This window comes from Pseudoliparis swirei, chromosome 20 (genome assembly GCF_029220125.1).
Source record: "Pseudoliparis swirei isolate HS2019 ecotype Mariana Trench chromosome 20, NWPU_hadal_v1, whole genome shotgun sequence".
Lineage (NCBI taxonomy): Eukaryota > Metazoa > Chordata > Actinopteri > Perciformes > Liparidae > Pseudoliparis > Pseudoliparis swirei.
In genome coordinates, this window is record NC_079407.1 from 21,016,184 (window position 1) to 21,033,318 (window position 17,135).

Consider the following 17,135-nt stretch of genomic DNA (forward strand, 5'->3'; position numbering starts at 1 on the left):
TATGCGTGTTATTCGCAGAACTCAAAAAGTATTGAACCGAATCGCATGAAATTTGGTGGGATGATTGGTTATTATCCAGGGACCAGTTGATTCGATTTTGGGATGATCGGGTCAAAGGTCATGAACAGGTCAAAATCTTCTTGAATCACATGACATTTGGTGGGATGATTGGTTATTATCCGGGGACCATTTGATTAGATTTTGGGATCAATCGGGTAAAAGGTCAAGGTCAAGGTCATGGGAAGGTCAACATCTTTTTTTGACCATAGCACGATACATTTTTGTCCAATTGGCATGCAACTAATGCCAAAATGTTCATTATTCAATGCCCAATCTTGTGATATGCGAAGGTATGCGCTCTACCGAGTGCCCATTCTAGTTTTATTTTTGCATTTGTTGGGGTAAAGAGAGCCTACTGTCTGATTAATACTCCAGAGCAGAGGGTGGCGGTAATGCACCAAATGTAGGGATGCCAACCGCCGTTAAATACCAAGAAGAAGAAGAAGACCAGCGACTCCCAAGATGTCCCGTAATGAGAAGACACATTACATTGGTACATTTAAATAGACTACTATACAGAATAGTTATGACAACTTTGCTCACATGACACGATCTATTTATTGTATCTTTCCTCATGAGCAGCTGCGAGTGGATGGAAATGAATTTAAATCCGCTGTCGCTAAACAACAAATGCTAATCACAATTAAATTGTTATACTTTATCCTCGAAAACTAAATAAACAATGCCGTCAAAGAGCTGGACTGCTGGAGTCACATTGAAGATCGGGACCGCACACGACGGACCGCGCGTAGAGGACGCCTCGCTCCACTGAGCCAGGCGCATGTACCACGGCTCTGACGGCTCGAGCAGCTCCAGCCCTGCAGCTCCGACTTCCTGTGTGCTTCTCCCTCCTGCGGGCTCCACACGTCGGTTAGGACACGTCGCCGTTGGGACGCCCTCCTCTTCGTCGCTGTCTCCCCGTCATGTCCAGGTCCAGTCGGAGGTACAAGCCTCTGCAGCAGAACCTCGATGGCTCTCTCGTCGGATGTGACCGGGTGCGGATGCCCCGGGCCCGGGTGCTGCTGCTGTGCCTCGTCGGGGTCCTGGTGTTCGCGGCGGTGCTGGGAGTCTCCCTGTCAAACGACACCGGCAACGGACCCGCGAGCCGCGAGCCGACCGCAGATCTGACCAAAGACAGGGTAAGAGTCATGACACACACACACACACACACACACACACACACACACACACACACACACACACACACACACACACACACACACACACACACACACACACACACACACACACACACACACACACACACACACACACACACACACACACACACACACACACACACACACACACACACACACACAACGTTACCAGTGTGTTCACTATCCCTAAAATATATCAGTCAGAACCAGATTGTGTTGGTGTGTGCGCGTGTGCGTGCGCGTGTGCGCGCGCGTGCGTGCGCGCGTGAGACAGTAACCCGATATGAGACGTGTCAGTGGGACACAGCCGAGCCTCGGAGTCCACCTGTGAATATTCACACAGCAACTTAACGAGAGCTGATCACGTGTCTACTGGTAAAACTAGTCGATTCATTCATTATTAGACGATGGAAAGAAACGAAATCAACTCATCGATCCCCTCCAGACATATTGACAACAAAGTATTAAAATCTGTTCTCCCTCATTGACGTATGAATATGATAATATTGTTGTTGTTGGTTTTTTTTTTAATGTAAAAAAAGGTTTTACTGCCGGATACAGGACGAGGTTTTAAGTGTCGACATCACACTTTGTGTTCGATGCATTTTGAACCACAATTAGTTTAGAAATAAGTATTGACGTCCAACTGTAAATGTTACACTCAGATTTAAGGAGAGAACAAATCTACTTTCCCCATTTCAGCTGGTGAGTTTGAAACAACCGTCCAGTGTCAAATTAGTTCTGCCCTTCAGCCGGATACAATTGCCTTGAACACTAAATTGTGATGTACTTAAAAAATTTTCTCTCCTTTTTTTACACTCAATGCTAAATGAGAATTAGAAGACAACTAATAGGTGTCATCTGTCAGACCTGGACTACAGAACCTGGAGAGAGTTCAGATTCTGACTATTTGTTCTGCTGTCGTCTCACTCTGCTGCCTCACTTTTTGTTTGCTTGTCATCGTCCCTCATTCGCTTCTGAGCCATTAATCTTCTCTCCCGTCCATCCAGTTGTCCCACAAAGCCAGCAAGTGTTCGCCGGCTCAAATCCGCCGTCTGGCCTCTCAGGTGGATGGCAGCCGCCTGTGGGAGACCCACCTGAGGCCCATCTTGATTGAGAGGCTCCCAGGGACACAAGGCAGCCTGGCGGTCCAGCAGGTGTGGCCCTATTGATAGTTTCCTCCTCTTCACACATTCCCCTCACTCGTCTTTAATCCACCCGCTCTGCCCTTCTTCAGCACATCACCTCCACGCTGTCTTCGCTGTCCGCCGGCTGGACGGTGGACTTGGACTCCTTCCAGTCTTCAACCCCTCGGGGCCAGGTCACCTTTACCAACATCGTTGCCACTCTGGATCCTTCGGCCCCGCGCAGGCTGCTCCTGGCCTGCCACTACGACTCGAAGGTCCTGCCTCTAGACCCCCGGGCCCCGGAGAAGGTGTTTCTGGGGGCCAGTGACTCGGCAGTGCCATGTGCTATGATTCTGGAGCTGGTCACCTCTCTGGATGCCCAGCTCCTCTCATACAAACAGCAGGTCGGTGCTCAGCTGTGTTTCGGAACATGTGTGTCGGTGTCCTGGTGTTTTGAAGTGGTGGCACTGAAGAGATTGAGTCATGTCAGTAGTTTCCTATTTCCTGTGATCTTTCCTAAGATGATGCTGAGACGAGCAGCCGCTCTTCTTTTCTTCTTCTGACTCATTGTGTCCCGCCGGCTCTGTGGCTGCAGTACAGGATAAGAAATGCTGACTCCTTGTTTTCTTTGCAGTCATCTGTAAATAGCAGCGTCCCTCCTGAGGCTGTGGTTGATTTAGTTACTTTAAAAATACATCACAGCCGAAAGAGAAACGTCCCTCAGATGCTGCTGCTTGTGAAATAAATGTGAATTTATTTCATCCCATTTCCTCCTTTTTAGAAAGTCCCAGTGTCTCTCCAGCTGGTGTTTTTCGATGGGGAGGAGTCGTTTGAACAGTGGACCGACGCAGACTCGCTGTACGGCTCCCGTCACCTGGCTGAGCGGATGACCAACACGCCTCATCCTGCAGGCGCCACACACACCACCATGCTTCAGGCTGTGGTGAGGAGACAAATGCGTGTTGTTCATGGTCATCCTCACATCCTGATCCAGAGACACTCTAAATTATGTATGAGTGGGCTGAATTTAGCAGATTGCTCCGACCTATCCCATTTGAAACTTAACAATAGACTATAGGTGGGTTATTTCTGTATGGATAGACCCTATATAGGAATTTAATTTAATTAGTGAGTAATTTGAATCTATTTAGGATCCCTAATGTCACCTCTCCGATCATGTGAAGCGTTACCTCTCGGCAACATGTATGGATGACTTTGCACTTTCTCTCCAGGACCTTTTCGTGCTGCTCGACCTGCTCGGCGGTCCTGATCCACTGATCGTTAATCACTTCGATAACACGGCGCGCTGGTTCGACCGTCTGATCGCTGCAGGTAAGCGCCGGCTGTCACGTTTTCACGAATAACATCCCATCTCCGTTTGTGCGCCCTAACGCTGTGCCTTCACCCTCCTCGCTCTCAGAGAAGAAACTCCATCGGCAGGGCCTCTTGACGTCTCACCCCTCAGAGCAGACGTATTTCAGGAAGGATGTGTACCTCGGACCTGTGCTGGACGACCACATCCCCTTCCTTCACAGAGGTGTGTGTGATACACAGACACTTAGGAGATGCATGACGTAATGCTGACATGCTGCCGGTCATCATTGTCGCCTCCTTTGCTCCCTCCTCCCTCACACACAGGTGTCCCTGTGCTACACGTCATCGCCACTCCCTTCCCACAGTTCTGGCACACACTGGACGACACGGAGGAGAACATGCATCGTCCCACCGTGGTGAACCTGACCAAGATCCTGGCTGTGTTTCTGGCAGAATATCTGGGCTTCTGAATACAACACACGGACACATTGGGCTGACGTTGCTCACATTTTAACCCCCTCCTGGGGTGCTAATGCTTTTTGTCACAATGAGGACACATAATTGTAAATGAGCAGCATGAATTAGACCTTATGACACAAATGGAGAACTTGGTAAAATAAACTAAACTGTTCTGTTTGGAGAGTTGAGTCTGTGAATTTAAAGGCACTATTTTGTATTTGTTTTGCTTCATTCCTGTGAAAAATTAAGCAAAAATCATTCTTATGAATTTCCCCCATTAATACGATTGAGATGCACTAATCTCAGAGTTGAGCTCTCTGCTGTAAACACTCATTCATGTCTGTGAATAAGGAGTTGCCTTCACTTGACGGAGGATCCTCTTGGCCTTACAAGCTGCTGTTATTAATTCCAGCTATATTCTATGGCTATACTTCACATTTTGTGCCAGTGTAATGAAGTTATTTGAGTTCAAAGACAACACATTTTTATTTACACCATATAAAAGGTGTACTGAAAAGTCTGCAATAAAGTTGTATTGAAATTCTGTTTGGAATCTGATGCAATTTTGGGTCGAAAACACTTAAGACCATGGAGGAACATTTAGTCCCTAACTCACCTCCCCTTGGACAAGTTAAAGAACAATGTCTGCAAAGTAATGCTTTGGTCACAAACATTTGTTTGACATCAGAAAATAAACTTTACATTTAAGAAAACTGTTTTAAAAATAGTATACTAATCAAAAAGAAACAATCAAGGAATAAAAGTCACACACTAAACATTTGAAAGGTATATTCAATTGAGGCCTCTCCACATGTGAGGAAGAGGACATGGTGGGTGAGAGAGGGGGGGAGGGGCAGGGCCGTGGTACAGCGGATGTGGGCTTCCTGGAGGGGAAAAGTCGTTGTCAGAGGAAGGATGGACTTCGGCTGAGGTTCCTCCAGAGCTTGATTTGAGGAAACAGAATGAAGAGAGCACGCGCATTAGAAAACTGCATCTGATCATGACTTCCACTACACTGTTAACGCGTTATGTCTTAATTTGACCACCAGATGGCGCTGTTGTTCTATGTCGATGTAGACAAAGACTTCCATTCGTTTTTTACGTGACTTCAGATCCTCTCGTTGGTTCTGTTGCAAATACTTTACAGATGTTCATGTTGCATTCAAACAAAATTCAGACAAACCATTTATTCTTTCACAGTCTCAAACCGGAAGACGACAATGACAAGAAAAACAACATTAATAGACCAATGAGTTCCGTGCTTGAAATATTATAATTCTTTAAAGTGTATTGAAACAGTTATTGCTGTTTTAATATTTCCGTTGGATCACCAGAAAATGAAGAGAAGTCATCTTTCTCCAAATCGCCTGAGAAAACAGATCTGATGTTCAGGTCTCAATCTTTTGTCATCGCACTCTGCGCTCAACAAACTCTGAAACAATTCATTTAAAACATGTCTGTGTGTGTGAATTCATGAAGTTAAAGATATGTTTATGGCGCGAGACGGTGGCGGATCCAGGCCGAGGTTTTCTAGCATGTAGGGCACCCTCTGACACCCTATATGACACCCTGTGGCACCCTCTGACACCCTGTATGAAACCCTGTGGCACCCTCTGACACCCTGTATGAGACGCTGTGGCACTCTATGACACCCATGACACCCTGTGGCACCCTCTGACACCCTCTATGAAACCCTGTGGCACCCTCTGACACCCTGTATGAAACCCTGTGGCACTCTATGACACCCTTTATGACACCCTGTAGCACTCTGACACTCTCTATGACACCCTGTGGCACTCTATAACACTCTATGACACCCTGTGGAACTCTATAACACTCTATGACACCCTGTGGCACTCTATAACACTCTATGACACCCTGTGGAACTCTATAACACTCTATGACACCCTGTGGAACTCTATAACACTCTATGACACCCTGTGGCACTCTATAACACTCTATGACACCCTGTGGAACTCTATAACACTCTATGACACCCTGTGGCACTCTCTATGACACTTACCCATGAGCTTAATATCTATGCTTTTATACTGTTAGTCAAGTCCTCTTTTATTTATTTATTTGTTTAATTAACTTGCTGTTTGACGCAGGGAAGCATTCAACTAGTCCAATATCTCCCCGTCACTGACCCGTGGACGTCGGTGGTTCGATCCCTCTGCCGGCGGTTCTTGAACCAGTTGCTGACCTGCGTGCTCGTCAGGCCGGTGGCCGCCGCCAGCTCCCGCTTCTCCCGTGTGGAGGGATACGGATTGAGGCAGTAGCACTGGCGGAGTATACTCCGGGATTTCTCCTGTTGGTATATTAAAGAAATAAAATCAGGCCTAACCACAAAGTCACATCAATATGACAGTAAATTACTGTACAAGTGTATATTTAAAAAAAAAACTTTACGTAACTAATCTTAACTATTTGAAGGTTTTGCTAATCAACATTGATTCATAAGGATTGTTTTGTGTAGTTTGAGGTTAAACTGAGTTAACTTCTGTCAGTTTCCACCAGTCCATCCCAGATGTTAAAATGTATTCAGATGAGGGGCTGAAGGGAAAATAGTCCTGCATTTAAAATGTTATTGAAGTGAACTTTCCCCAGTAAAATATAATCCAAGTAAAAGTGTGTTATATATATATATGTATATACCTTGAAACAGTAGCTGGTCTCCTCTCCGTCCCAGATGGTGTCTGGTAGAGGAAACTTCCTCCTCACGCGATACTTCCCCACAGCTCCCAGGGGTCGGCCCCTCTGCCTCTCGGCCTCCTTGTAGTGGGCTCTGAGCCAGAGCTGCTGCAGGAGCGGGTGGCTGCGCGGGGAGAAGGGGAAGCCCTCCAGCAGGGTGTAGAGGTCAGTGAAGTGGCCCTGGTGAAAGGCCACTGCGGCTTTAGCCTTCAGCACGCTCTCCTGCTCCCCAGGGCAAGGAGAGGAGAAGGAGACGGAAGGAGGAAGAAGAGTGCGGAGGAAGCCAGCAAGGCGATCCATGCAACCGCTCTGCAGAAGGACCTCGCACATACAAGCCACCTGCTCTGGTGTGAAGAGCATTGCCGTGGAAACAGGAAATCTGCCCTCAAAGTCCTGAGATGGGAGTGTCAAGATGTCTTCGAACAACCGCTCTTAAGTCTGTCCAGGAGAGAGCCGGAGCCTCCGTGGAGCATTGTGGCTCGTCTGTGGATGAACAAGTGAACGTGCATGTGCGTTTATCATCATGCCCCTGCAGAATTGAATCACAGGTAACCCGAGACCTTGAGTGTTACAACAACACACCATACAGGACTCCTTCCCTTGTTCAAACACACACTCACACACGTTGTGGATTTGCTTTGGTGCTGCCATCCACTCACAGAGAGAGTATGGTGGTTTTGCAATGCAGAAAGAAAACACATTTGAATAAAATTTTCTTGTCAAATTGGAAGCATATTAATCCTTGGACAAATAGTTCTCGCACAAACAATAATTCACCGCTTCAAACAGTCAAACCTTTTCTGTAAATGTAGTTTATTGCAATATTATGAAATATAAAAAATAGAATGCATTTGAATACAAAAATGAGAAAACCTTGTATGACAGACACAAAACATTCCCTTTCACAAATATCAAAAAGTTAATACAAATACATTATCTTTGGTAAAATGTGGAGTCATATGTGTCTGTTGGTAGGAGAGAACAACAATGTGTCCCTGGCTACAAACAAACGGGTACAAATGTGCATACGCCCATGGAGGCTTTCATGGCATCATACTTTGGTAAGACATGGCTCATATAAACAAATACAGGCTACCATATAGGACACATTTCCCTTTGCCCCTAACTACTTATTTAAATGTCAGTAAAATTCAGACTAAAACTGATTTGTAAAAGCCATTTAATTAACTACTCAAAGGCCACTGGGAACAGATGGCCTTGACATTTATTAACAGGGGGTGATCTACTGTATTTGTAAATTACCATCAAAATGACTTTTAAACATAGTCTAAGATCGCAAAACCTCAGTTTGACAACAATGTGACCTTCCAAGTCAAAATGAATATCATTTCCTATCTGCATTTTTTCACAAGGACTCACTTTTTTACTGATTGATACATGCTTTAAATAGATTAAATGTACAAAAAAGACAAAGAACAAACATTCTAATAAAAAGCAAAAAGGCTATTATTGTAACTAGATGCAACACTGAAGTGTATTTTTGTGTACCATGATTAGCCAAAGGTCTTAAACGATGGGCATATTCAGGTGTTCATTGAGGGAGCTGTTCCATCAATTTACAACATATTCATCAGGAATTCAGCATCAGGATTATGAAGGATATACAATGTATTTCAGAATGAATTACAACCACTGTCATAACACAGAAGTTCAGTAAATATTGTGTGAATGAAAGGTGCAAAATATACAAATAGAGGAGATTGGGCGATGACGATGCAACCTGAACGGTCACATTATGTTTCACTTGCAATCAAACAGACAAACAAATGTGGGTATTCAACAAAAAAAAGTCCACACTGTGAATCCCAAAATGTTGTCGTGTGTCTAGCAATTGTAACTGTGTAGAAAGTCAAAACATTTTTCAAAAACATCAAACCTGTAAGCTTTAACATAAGGCACTTATCAATACCAACAAACTGGATGCATTTACAAACAAAATATCACCAAGTGGGATCACAGCAAACGCTTTAGTATCATGCTTCATTTAAAAGTTCTTCTATTAAAAGTTTTTTCTCGTCTCCCAAGAGTACTGGCTTCTCAACTCAAAGTGTCCTATAAAGAACTAAACATGCATTGCATAGAATATAAACCCTTTTATTTCCTGTGTTGTGTTTTCACTAATGGAGTGCAGCATTTCCACTTAAAAAACTGGAGAAAGTCATTTGACAGTTTACTGATAAAATCAGTTTGGCAGCCTGTTTCAGCCCAGACTTCAGTAACCTGTCGTAATAAAAATACTGCTGTATAGTCCTCAAAGCTATGACGCAATAATGGTTTCTCATAAAACTCAACCAACTAAACAAAGTTCTGTTTGTGAAGAATATAATCTTCACTATATTCCTGGAGTCCTGAATCTCTGAGCTCTGGACAGACAGGCCATGCTCAACTATTTCTAGATTCATGCCCGCTGTATCGTTACTGTGGTCGATCCACAAAGAACTTCTTCTACTGCCAGAAATTAAAACCAGCCATCTTTTCCAAGTACAACCGAACTTGGTCTCTAGTCCACAAAACTGCGAAGAAGAGCGAGGAGGCCAAGCCGTAACACCTTGCATATAATCGTCTTTTCTGTTCCCGGTGGAAACTTTCAAACATCTGATAAAACACATAAGGCACGTACAGATTTTAGTCAAAGAAAACAACAACTCTGAAACGCACGAGAACAGCCGATATAACCCTACATGTGAAATAGAACTGCAGAGGATTTATCTCAAAAGTGCCAGCTGAGACCGTGATGGTACCGGGCCCGACTGAGTGAGCGTCATGGTTGTACATGTCGGAACCTGAACATATTGTAAAAAAAAAACTTTGGGCTCTTCGAGGTTTGACATTGTGGAACGAAAGCGGTCACACAGCAGAGTCTGCGACCTGCTGTATGCGTCATTGTTTTTGTTTTGAGAGACACTGGGTTGCCGATCCAGCAAGGTAAACGGACTACAAGCCGAGGTCGTCGTCCACGGGGACAGACTGGAGCTGCGTAAGAATCTTGGAGTCCCCGTCCATCTCCTCTGGATCCCCCATTGCAGAGTTGACGTCCACGTCGTGCTCCGGCGACGGGCTTCCCAGAAGCAGCGACTCTCCTCCAGGTAGGCCCAGCAAAGCCGGGTCCACAGTTAGGTCCCCCTTGCCGCGGATATCAAACAGAGTTAGACTCGCTGAAGTGGAGAGGGGCACGGGGCTCCAGGCTGGCTGGGCCAAGTGGATGTTGGAGGTGACCCCACTGTACATGGGACTGAGGGTGAGCAGACTTTCTGGAGTGAGAGTGTTTGGCCCTGTAGGGGTGACCGACTGGTCCAGCACATGAGGGGAGGGGAGGACGGAGGTCCCCGTCTCTGGAGCCCCGTACAGCAGAGACGAGTTGATGAAATGTAGTGGAGATGATGCGAGGCCACCCGGGGTCGGGCACTGGGCGGTCGACACTACGGGAGGGGTGGAGGAGGCGAGAAGGTGACTCAGGCCATTCGCAGAGAAGGGAGACGCCTCAGCGACTGGTTTCAGGGGCAAACTGGTGAGTTGAATGCCTCCTGGGATGGTCAGAATTAGCTTGCCTTGCTGGACGCTCAGGTAGGGGCTTCCACCCAGGAGGAGGTTACCTGCCGTGGTGATGAAGGAAACATAAACAGCAATCAAGACAGAGGAGCAACATACAAACAGGAGGCGCAGCAGACCAGGGCTTATTATAACATCTGTTTTAAGATTATTATTAATATTCTGTCTCTGTATTTTATTTATTTGTGGGTTTTTTATGAATGTTGTGTGTATTACAATAATGTGTTCCTTTAACATTAGTTACAGATGCTCTATTGTTTAGTGTGAGAGCTTTTTTCACTAGTGTACTAATAAGCATATTTTACAGCTCAAAAAATAAGTTACGTAACTCATTGCAGGATAATTTATTGGCAACTATTTTGACATGAATATATTTTTTTCTTATATTTCTTGAGCAAAGTTGTGAGGGTTTTCTGAATGTGTGTGTATGTGTAGTATTGTGTCGGTATTGACTGAAACTAAAAATATGGAAACCACGGCCATACAGACTGTGAAGGGCATTTTGTTTCCTTTTAAGACATTGCATCAACCAAAAATAGTGTTATTGAGAAAAGTATCACCAGCATAATAAATAATAAAAACTATTGTTAGTCCCAGTCCTAGAGTAGATTATCCCACTGTGGACTATTTCTATAACTATTCATAATTTAGCAATTTCTTGTATCAAGGGACTCTGCATCAGCTAATCCACTAATGGAGTCCACGTTTTTGACTACTTTAAATGTCCAAATCCCAAAGATATTGAGTTTATTATCACATATGATTAAGAAAATCCTCACTTTTGAAAGACTAGAAGCAGTGAATTTCCTAATATTGCTTGAAAATTTATAAAACGACGTAATCAATTCTCAAATCAGTTGCCGAGTAGTTTCCTGTCAGTGGACTAATTGTTTCAGCTCTGCTTTCAACATTAATACACACATATCTCATGAAGGAATTGTACCTGGAGGAGCAGAAGGCAGCTGAATGATCCCAGAGTTGAGGAGCTGCACACCAGGAGCGGTTGGGGGACCCACACTCTGAATGGGCCTCAACTGGTTTATTCTGAGAGGACCCTGTGTGACCCCTGGAGGAGCCGAGGTCAGGATCTGTAAGGGCACTCCAGCAGAGGGGATGGAGAGAGAAGAAGTGGCAGGTACCACCTGGGGGAAAGACATCGTGGAAGAGGTTTGGATGGGGGAGACCGGGACCAGCTGAGGCATGGAGAGAGGGACTAGCTGGGCTGGTGTGGGGCCTTTGGTCTGGGGGACCGGGACTACCTGTGTCGGGGAGGAGAAGGAAATAACCTGTGGGACCTGGATGTTTCCGGGTGTGGATTTTGTGATTAGGCCCCCCAGCTGCTGTATCGTCCGCTGTGGGAGCTGGTTGTTGTTGTTGTTGTTGTTGAGCTGTGAGATAGAGACGATGGTTGTAGCACCTTCAGGCAAAGTGGTGGACGCATCCTGTCTGGTGCTCGTGTTCACCGTCTGGTTTTGGAACTGAGGAGCTGGCGAGGTGAGGGAGGAGACTGGGACCAACTGAGGGCATTGGGACACTTGGGCTCCGGAAGAGTGCTGGACCAGCTGGGAGACTGGTATACCCTGGATGGAAGGCACAACCTGGGGCAGAGAGAAGACCTGAGGGGAGGAAACGACAGAGCTGGAAGGGTTTAAGTGAGAGCCAGCAGTGGCAAAGACAACGTACTCCCCGTGTTGACCGGAGAGAGGAAGAGCAGAACTGGAGATTAACATGCCGGTAGATGACATGGAGACCGGGATGGAGAGAGACTCCTGGTGTTGGGGGTTTTGTGTTAACACGAGCGAGGGGAGCCTGGTCGGGGAGGACAGAGTTGGTGAGGAAGGGGATAAAGATGAAGATGAAGATACTGTCTGGCAGCTGCCCTCTGATTCAGGGACACTGATGAAATCCATCGCATTGCCACTGTCAGTTCTGGTTTGCAGAGGAAGTGAGATGATGGAGGGAGGGTTTGAGACCGATGTGGTGTTTGTGCTGAGAGCAACCGCTGGAAGACTTCTCTGCTTGGCCTCCAAGGCCGAAAGCTCGAGTTGGGCCATAGAAACGGCCTGCTGCACACCGACACTGGGTTTGGTTATTACCTGAGCCCCGTTCAGTATCAACGGAGAGTTGTTCGCAACAGGACTCAGTGTGACTGTCTGGCAATCGCTCAAGCTGAGCCCGTTGATTATGACACTGGCACCGGTACTGGAGAGCAGGGAATTCCCGTTGACTAGTAACGACTGAGGCGCTGTGAGGAAGCCGCCGGAGCTGTTGAAGATGAGCTGGCCTCCCGAGCCACAGGGGACGGCAGAGAGAGAGATGATGGAAGCTGTGGAGCCAGCAGCCTCGTCCGGTTTATCAGGGGCGTCGTCCATGGCGCTCGCCTCGTCCTCGGTGCTGTGGTTCCCATCAGACTCACTAAGGGAGGAGAAACAAAGGGGTCAGATAAAAGAAAAGTGCGTGTGACTTTAGAGGGTTTGGCACATGGCTCAACGAGAACACGTATGAACATTCACATGAGATTTTATTCTCTTTGTGATTCTCTTGTGATCTGTGTTTTGCAAAGTCTTGATATATTATACAAATATATATATATATATATACACATATATATAATATATATACATACATATACATATTAATATATATATATATATATACATACATATATAATATATATACATATATACATATTAATATATATATATATTATATATGCACTGTAGTATAGCTCCCAAACTCCATTAGACTGAAAAGGAAAGATTTCAACCATGCAAAGTGTTTCTCAGACTGCATCTTACATGATGGCATCTGGTTGTCCAACACCAAGTTGGACTTGGCCTGAGAATGTTTTTCATTCACAGTCACAGAGTTTTAAAAGTCTCGAGATTGTGGTTTAGCCCAACCGTAACGCCTCCGGAAAATTAACTGACTAAATAAATGCTATCTATCAAGGTATTTAAATAATGATGTCAATAACATTTTCATTATAACATTTGTTCTGAATCGTCAATTAAAAGACTTGTGAAACTTTCTAAATATCTTCGAAACGTAACATCTGGGGAGAGTACACAAGAAATACAAAATGTTTTGCAGATGTTTGGATTCAAATCAAAGATAACGGTTGTCTAGTGTGTGTGTTCATTTAATAGTAGATTATTTTACAGTGGTTAATTGTCGTAAACTGGTGAAAACAACAACCATTAAATTATTATTATGGTCATCTTTACTATCCTATCTACAAAGCCTACCACATTTAGACGTGCCTGAGTACAAACCGACAGGAAGACGAAGCTGGATCAGAGCAACTCTCTGATGGTGTCTGCCTGGTTAATGTGTCCACAATGTGGTCAACCATACTGATTGTTAGTCTGACAGACCACCATAACCCCTCAGATAAGATACATTTGCTGCATCTCTCTCATCTCCTCACAAGCCCACACACACACACTTGGTTAAATAGTCAGTGTAGAACTGTAAGAGTTCAGCCTTTGTGAGGCAGCTCCCTCTCTTGTTTCCAACCCTCAGTGGTTGCCTCTGACCTCGGCCGCCCTGCAGGCCCGAGACAGCGGTGCAGGGTTTCAGGAAACTTGAGCCGCGGTGGTGGTGGTGGTGGTGGTGGGCGCCTGGATCTCACATTTCATAACAAAGCAACACGCTCCCTTCAGACCCGAGTGGCTTTAGCTGTCAAAGGACAGCTCCCCAGTCCATCTTCTCATGTCATGCATTGTGTTATGTGTGATGTTGTCCTGAGAGGAGTTTAGTGTGTGCATGCTGTCTCCGTGCTGCACGGTGCGGGCCTGCAGCTCTGTGTTTACCGTGAAGGTGTCACTGCCTGTTCTGCCTGACTGGTTGTAAACGTCATCAAACACAACACAGACTAACGAGCCGACACAATACGCACAGGCTCGTTGGAGACACATGTCCGCGCAATCGGACTTTTGATTTCCCCCCAACTCGACCCACACACTAGAGACATGCGAGGAACGTGCTCCCGGTGTAGCTGGGCTTGCCTTTTGCTGTGCGTCCCGGACGGGGTCCTGTCCCTCTGCCTGCGGTTCTTGAACCAGTTGCTGACCTGCGTGAGCGACAGCCCGGTGACTTTGGCCAGGTTTTTCTTCTCGTCCGGAGTCGGGTACCGGTTGCTCTTGTAGCACTCTTTCAGAGCATTCCGGGATCGCTCCTTGAAGCAGTACACGGTCTCCTCTCCGTCCCAGATGGTTTTGGGCAGGGGGAACTTCTTCCTGAGCCGGTACTTGTCCACTGCGCCCAGGCTGCGGCCCCGAGTCCTCTCCGCCTCCTTGTAGCGGGCTTTCAGGTACAGGTCCTGCAGGAACCCATGGTTAGACGGGTGGAAGTCGTAGCTCTCCAGGAGGGCGTACAGCTCCTTGAATTCGTCCCGGTGGAAAGCCACCAGTGCCTGGGCCTTCAGCATGGTCTCGTTGCCACGTAGCAGCTCGGACGAAGGAGGTATGGTGGATATAAATCTCCACAGGCGATCCACATTGCCCGCCTGCAGAAGGGCCTCGCAGAGACATGAGATTTGGTCGGTGGAAAAACTCAACGCCGACTTTTGGAAACTTTGGAGTAATTGTTCCGAAATTTGCACCGGATCTTCCTCTTCTTTGGACTCCGTTGCCGTCGGCTCCTCTGGGCTGTTCTCAGATTGTTCTGTAGACTCCAAAGACAAGGAAGCCATTTTTACTTTAACTTTTTTTTTCCACCCGCAGTTCCTCCTCTCTCTCTCCCCCTCTCCCTCCCTCCCTCTCTCCCATTCTCCGCCAGTCGACCAAACCATGAATGTGCCTTCAAGCTTCCAGCGGCCACGCCCCCTTTCTGCCCTATAACGTCGTGTCTTTGTTTCAAAGTTACTTAACCAAACCTGGATGACAGAAGGTTATCCAGATCATATTATATGTCCTTACTAAATATTATTTGCTGTCTCCAGCACTACCAATGTGTTTGTTATTAAGCTTATTACATGAGTGTAACACGTGTTTGATGACAATAATTACATTTCACAAACATCTAACTGATGTGGATGATGGTATAGAAATATCTCCCTCTTTCTCTACAAGTTAACGTCTTGCATAATACATGATTTTACTGAGGTGGAACTACACAAGTCAACATCTACAGAGCTCAGCCGATTAGTCTGTTGAGAACTACTTTGAAAACCAATTATTTTACTCAGTCACATTATTTGACAAGTTGAGAAAATAGTTGGCTGATTATTTGATAATGACATTTTTTTAAGTGCAGCCCCAAGTAAAAGTACCAATGAGGTGGAATGACTCTTTTAGATTGGTATATTATTGATTACCGATGCATTAATGTGTATTCAGCATTTAATTGTGAAGTTGATCAAATGCATGTTGTCCTGTCTGCTCTATTTTCTTTAGCTGTTTGACATAATACTTCCATTTGACTTGCAATGTAATGTGAATTTTTGTTGTCATGTTTTACCTACTTGTGCTATGTTATGTTTATCATCAATTATTCTGCTGACTATTTATTTGATTAATTGATCTATCGTTTAGAGTTTTCCAAATTTCATATCATGCACTAGCACACCCTTTGAACAATGTGAGCATTTTCAGGAGATTCACATCAAACAGTGTAAGGAATGTATCCCATTTCACCATCAGGTATAAGACAGTGTGGTGTCTCGGTGGTTATACAGGTAAGTTTGATTATGTCCTCCCAGTTTTCCAACCGGATTCCAGGGTTTGATGTGGTTTCCTAAAGCAAATAATGTAAATAAAAAACACACACACACACACACACACGTAAGTCTTAACATAGAGGATTTAAATTTGTGATGTGCTTTGTAATTGGATTTTTAAACAGATGCACATTATGCTTATTAAAAGGAGAGCGCATCCTGGAACGTCCATTTCACCCAATTTAGTGTGTCAAATGCGAGTGGCAACGACTCTCTGCACTGAATGAAACCAACACTGTGATACTCTCCATTTGTCAGGTTAATAATTGTAGGTAAATTCAGGAAATAAATGACTTACCCAAATTTTAGCTATTTGTTATTATTATACAAACATGAAAGCTATATATGCACAGGCCCTACCCTGAAGCACAGACATTAATATGCAACTGTGTGTCAGACACATAATTAGATTAGATTCTGCATGTTCTAAATTATATACAGACCACAAATATGTGAGCATGACCTGCAGGTAAGTCATGAGGCAGGTTTCCCTCCATCAACAACCTTAGGAATGTAAATCTTTGCTGAGGGACTGTGGGCTTGTCTCAGCTCCCCATGCTCCTCCCAGTCAAGTGTTTGGTTCAAGCTCTCAACGTTCATCAATCTCCTCTTTTCTGCACATAAAATCAAATGGCGATGAGTCATTTGTTTGGGAATTTATAAATGGAGCATTTACAAAGGACAGGTTAAACTGATTATACATCACAACAGATGCAGCAATGTAATTTCCAATACATTATACTCAGAATACTGTATTTCTGGGCATGTAATGGCGTGTGCAAAATCAGCTATTCTACAGAAGCCAAGATTATAATGGATCTAAACCTTCTTCTTTTTGCTGGTCATTATTGAGCATGAGATGAAGTTGCTTATTATGTCACACCTTGTCGGTCGAACACACAGTACAGTACTCCTTTTCTGACTTACAAACAATTGGCTAAATGACTTGTTTTCATTTGTTATGTTGACAATGGTCAATATAAAAATAAGCTTTGTTCTGTTGTTGCTAGATAGCGCCACGATGTGGAT

General features: G+C 45.0%; 3 protein-coding genes across 3 annotated transcripts; 1 reads left to right on the forward strand and 2 right to left on the reverse strand.

Annotated features, from left to right (window-relative positions):
- The first annotated feature begins 518 nt into the window (after positions 1–518).
- qpctla (glutaminyl-peptide cyclotransferase-like a) lies at positions 519–4,664 on the forward strand. Its single transcript, XM_056441043.1, has 7 exons — positions 519–1,199; positions 2,231–2,377; positions 2,458–2,751; positions 3,129–3,290; positions 3,580–3,679; positions 3,768–3,884; positions 3,986–4,664. The coding sequence occupies exons 1-7, from the start codon at positions 984–986 to the stop codon at positions 4,129–4,131; spliced, it is 1,182 nt and encodes a 393-aa protein (XP_056297018.1). The 5' UTR covers positions 519–983; the 3' UTR covers positions 4,132–4,664.
- A 248-nt stretch (positions 4,665–4,912) lies between these two features.
- On the reverse strand, positions 4,913–7,174 carry six9 (SIX homeobox 9). The gene is made up of 3 exons (XM_056441323.1): positions 6,779–7,174; positions 6,271–6,431; positions 4,913–5,063 (listed from the first exon to the last, which is right to left on the reverse strand). The coding sequence occupies exons 1-3, from the start codon at positions 7,172–7,174 to the stop codon at positions 4,913–4,915; spliced, it is 708 nt and encodes a 235-aa protein (XP_056297298.1).
- A 432-nt stretch (positions 7,175–7,606) lies between these two features.
- six5 (SIX homeobox 5) lies at positions 7,607–16,346 on the reverse strand. Its single transcript, XM_056441542.1, has 3 exons — positions 14,395–16,346; positions 11,328–12,799; positions 7,607–10,428 (listed from the first exon to the last, which is right to left on the reverse strand). Exons 1-3 carry the CDS (start codon positions 15,177–15,179, stop codon positions 9,770–9,772), a joined length of 2,916 nt encoding a protein of 971 aa, XP_056297517.1. The 5' UTR covers positions 15,180–16,346; the 3' UTR covers positions 7,607–9,769.
- Positions 16,347–17,135: the final 789 nt, after the last annotated feature.

Excerpts from the sequence above, each read along its gene's own strand:
- qpctla (XM_056441043.1), top strand. The coding sequence starts at position 984 with ATGTCCAGGTCCAGTCGGAGGTACAAGCCTCTGCAGCAGAACCTCGAT. Across the intron at positions 2,752-3,128 it reads TCCTCTCATACAAACAGCAG|AAAGTCCCAGTGTCTCTCCA; the intron begins GTCGGTGCTCAG and ends CCTCCTTTTTAG. Across the intron at positions 3,291-3,579 it reads CCACCATGCTTCAGGCTGTG|GACCTTTTCGTGCTGCTCGA; the intron begins GTGAGGAGACAA and ends CTTTCTCTCCAG.
- six9 (XM_056441323.1), bottom strand. The coding sequence starts at position 7,174 with ATGCTCTTCACACCAGAGCAGGTGGCTTGTATGTGCGAGGTCCTTCTG. Across the intron at positions 6,432-6,778 it reads AGACCAGCTACTGTTTCAAG|GAGAAATCCCGGAGTATACT; the intron begins GTATATACATAT and ends ATATACCAACAG. Across the intron at positions 5,064-6,270 it reads CGAACCACCGACGTCCACGG|CTCTGGAGGAACCTCAGCCG; the intron begins GTCAGTGACGGG and ends CCTCAAATCAAG.
- six5 (XM_056441542.1), bottom strand. The coding sequence starts at position 15,179 with ATGGTTTGGTCGACTGGCGGAGAATGGGAGAGAGGGAGGGAGGGAGAG. Across the intron at positions 12,800-14,394 it reads TCCGGGACGCACAGCAAAAG|TGAGTCTGATGGGAACCACA; the intron begins GCAAGCCCAGCT and ends CTCCTCCCTTAG. Across the intron at positions 10,429-11,327 it reads GCTGCCTTCTGCTCCTCCAG|GTAACCTCCTCCTGGGTGGA; the intron begins GTACAATTCCTT and ends TCACCACGGCAG.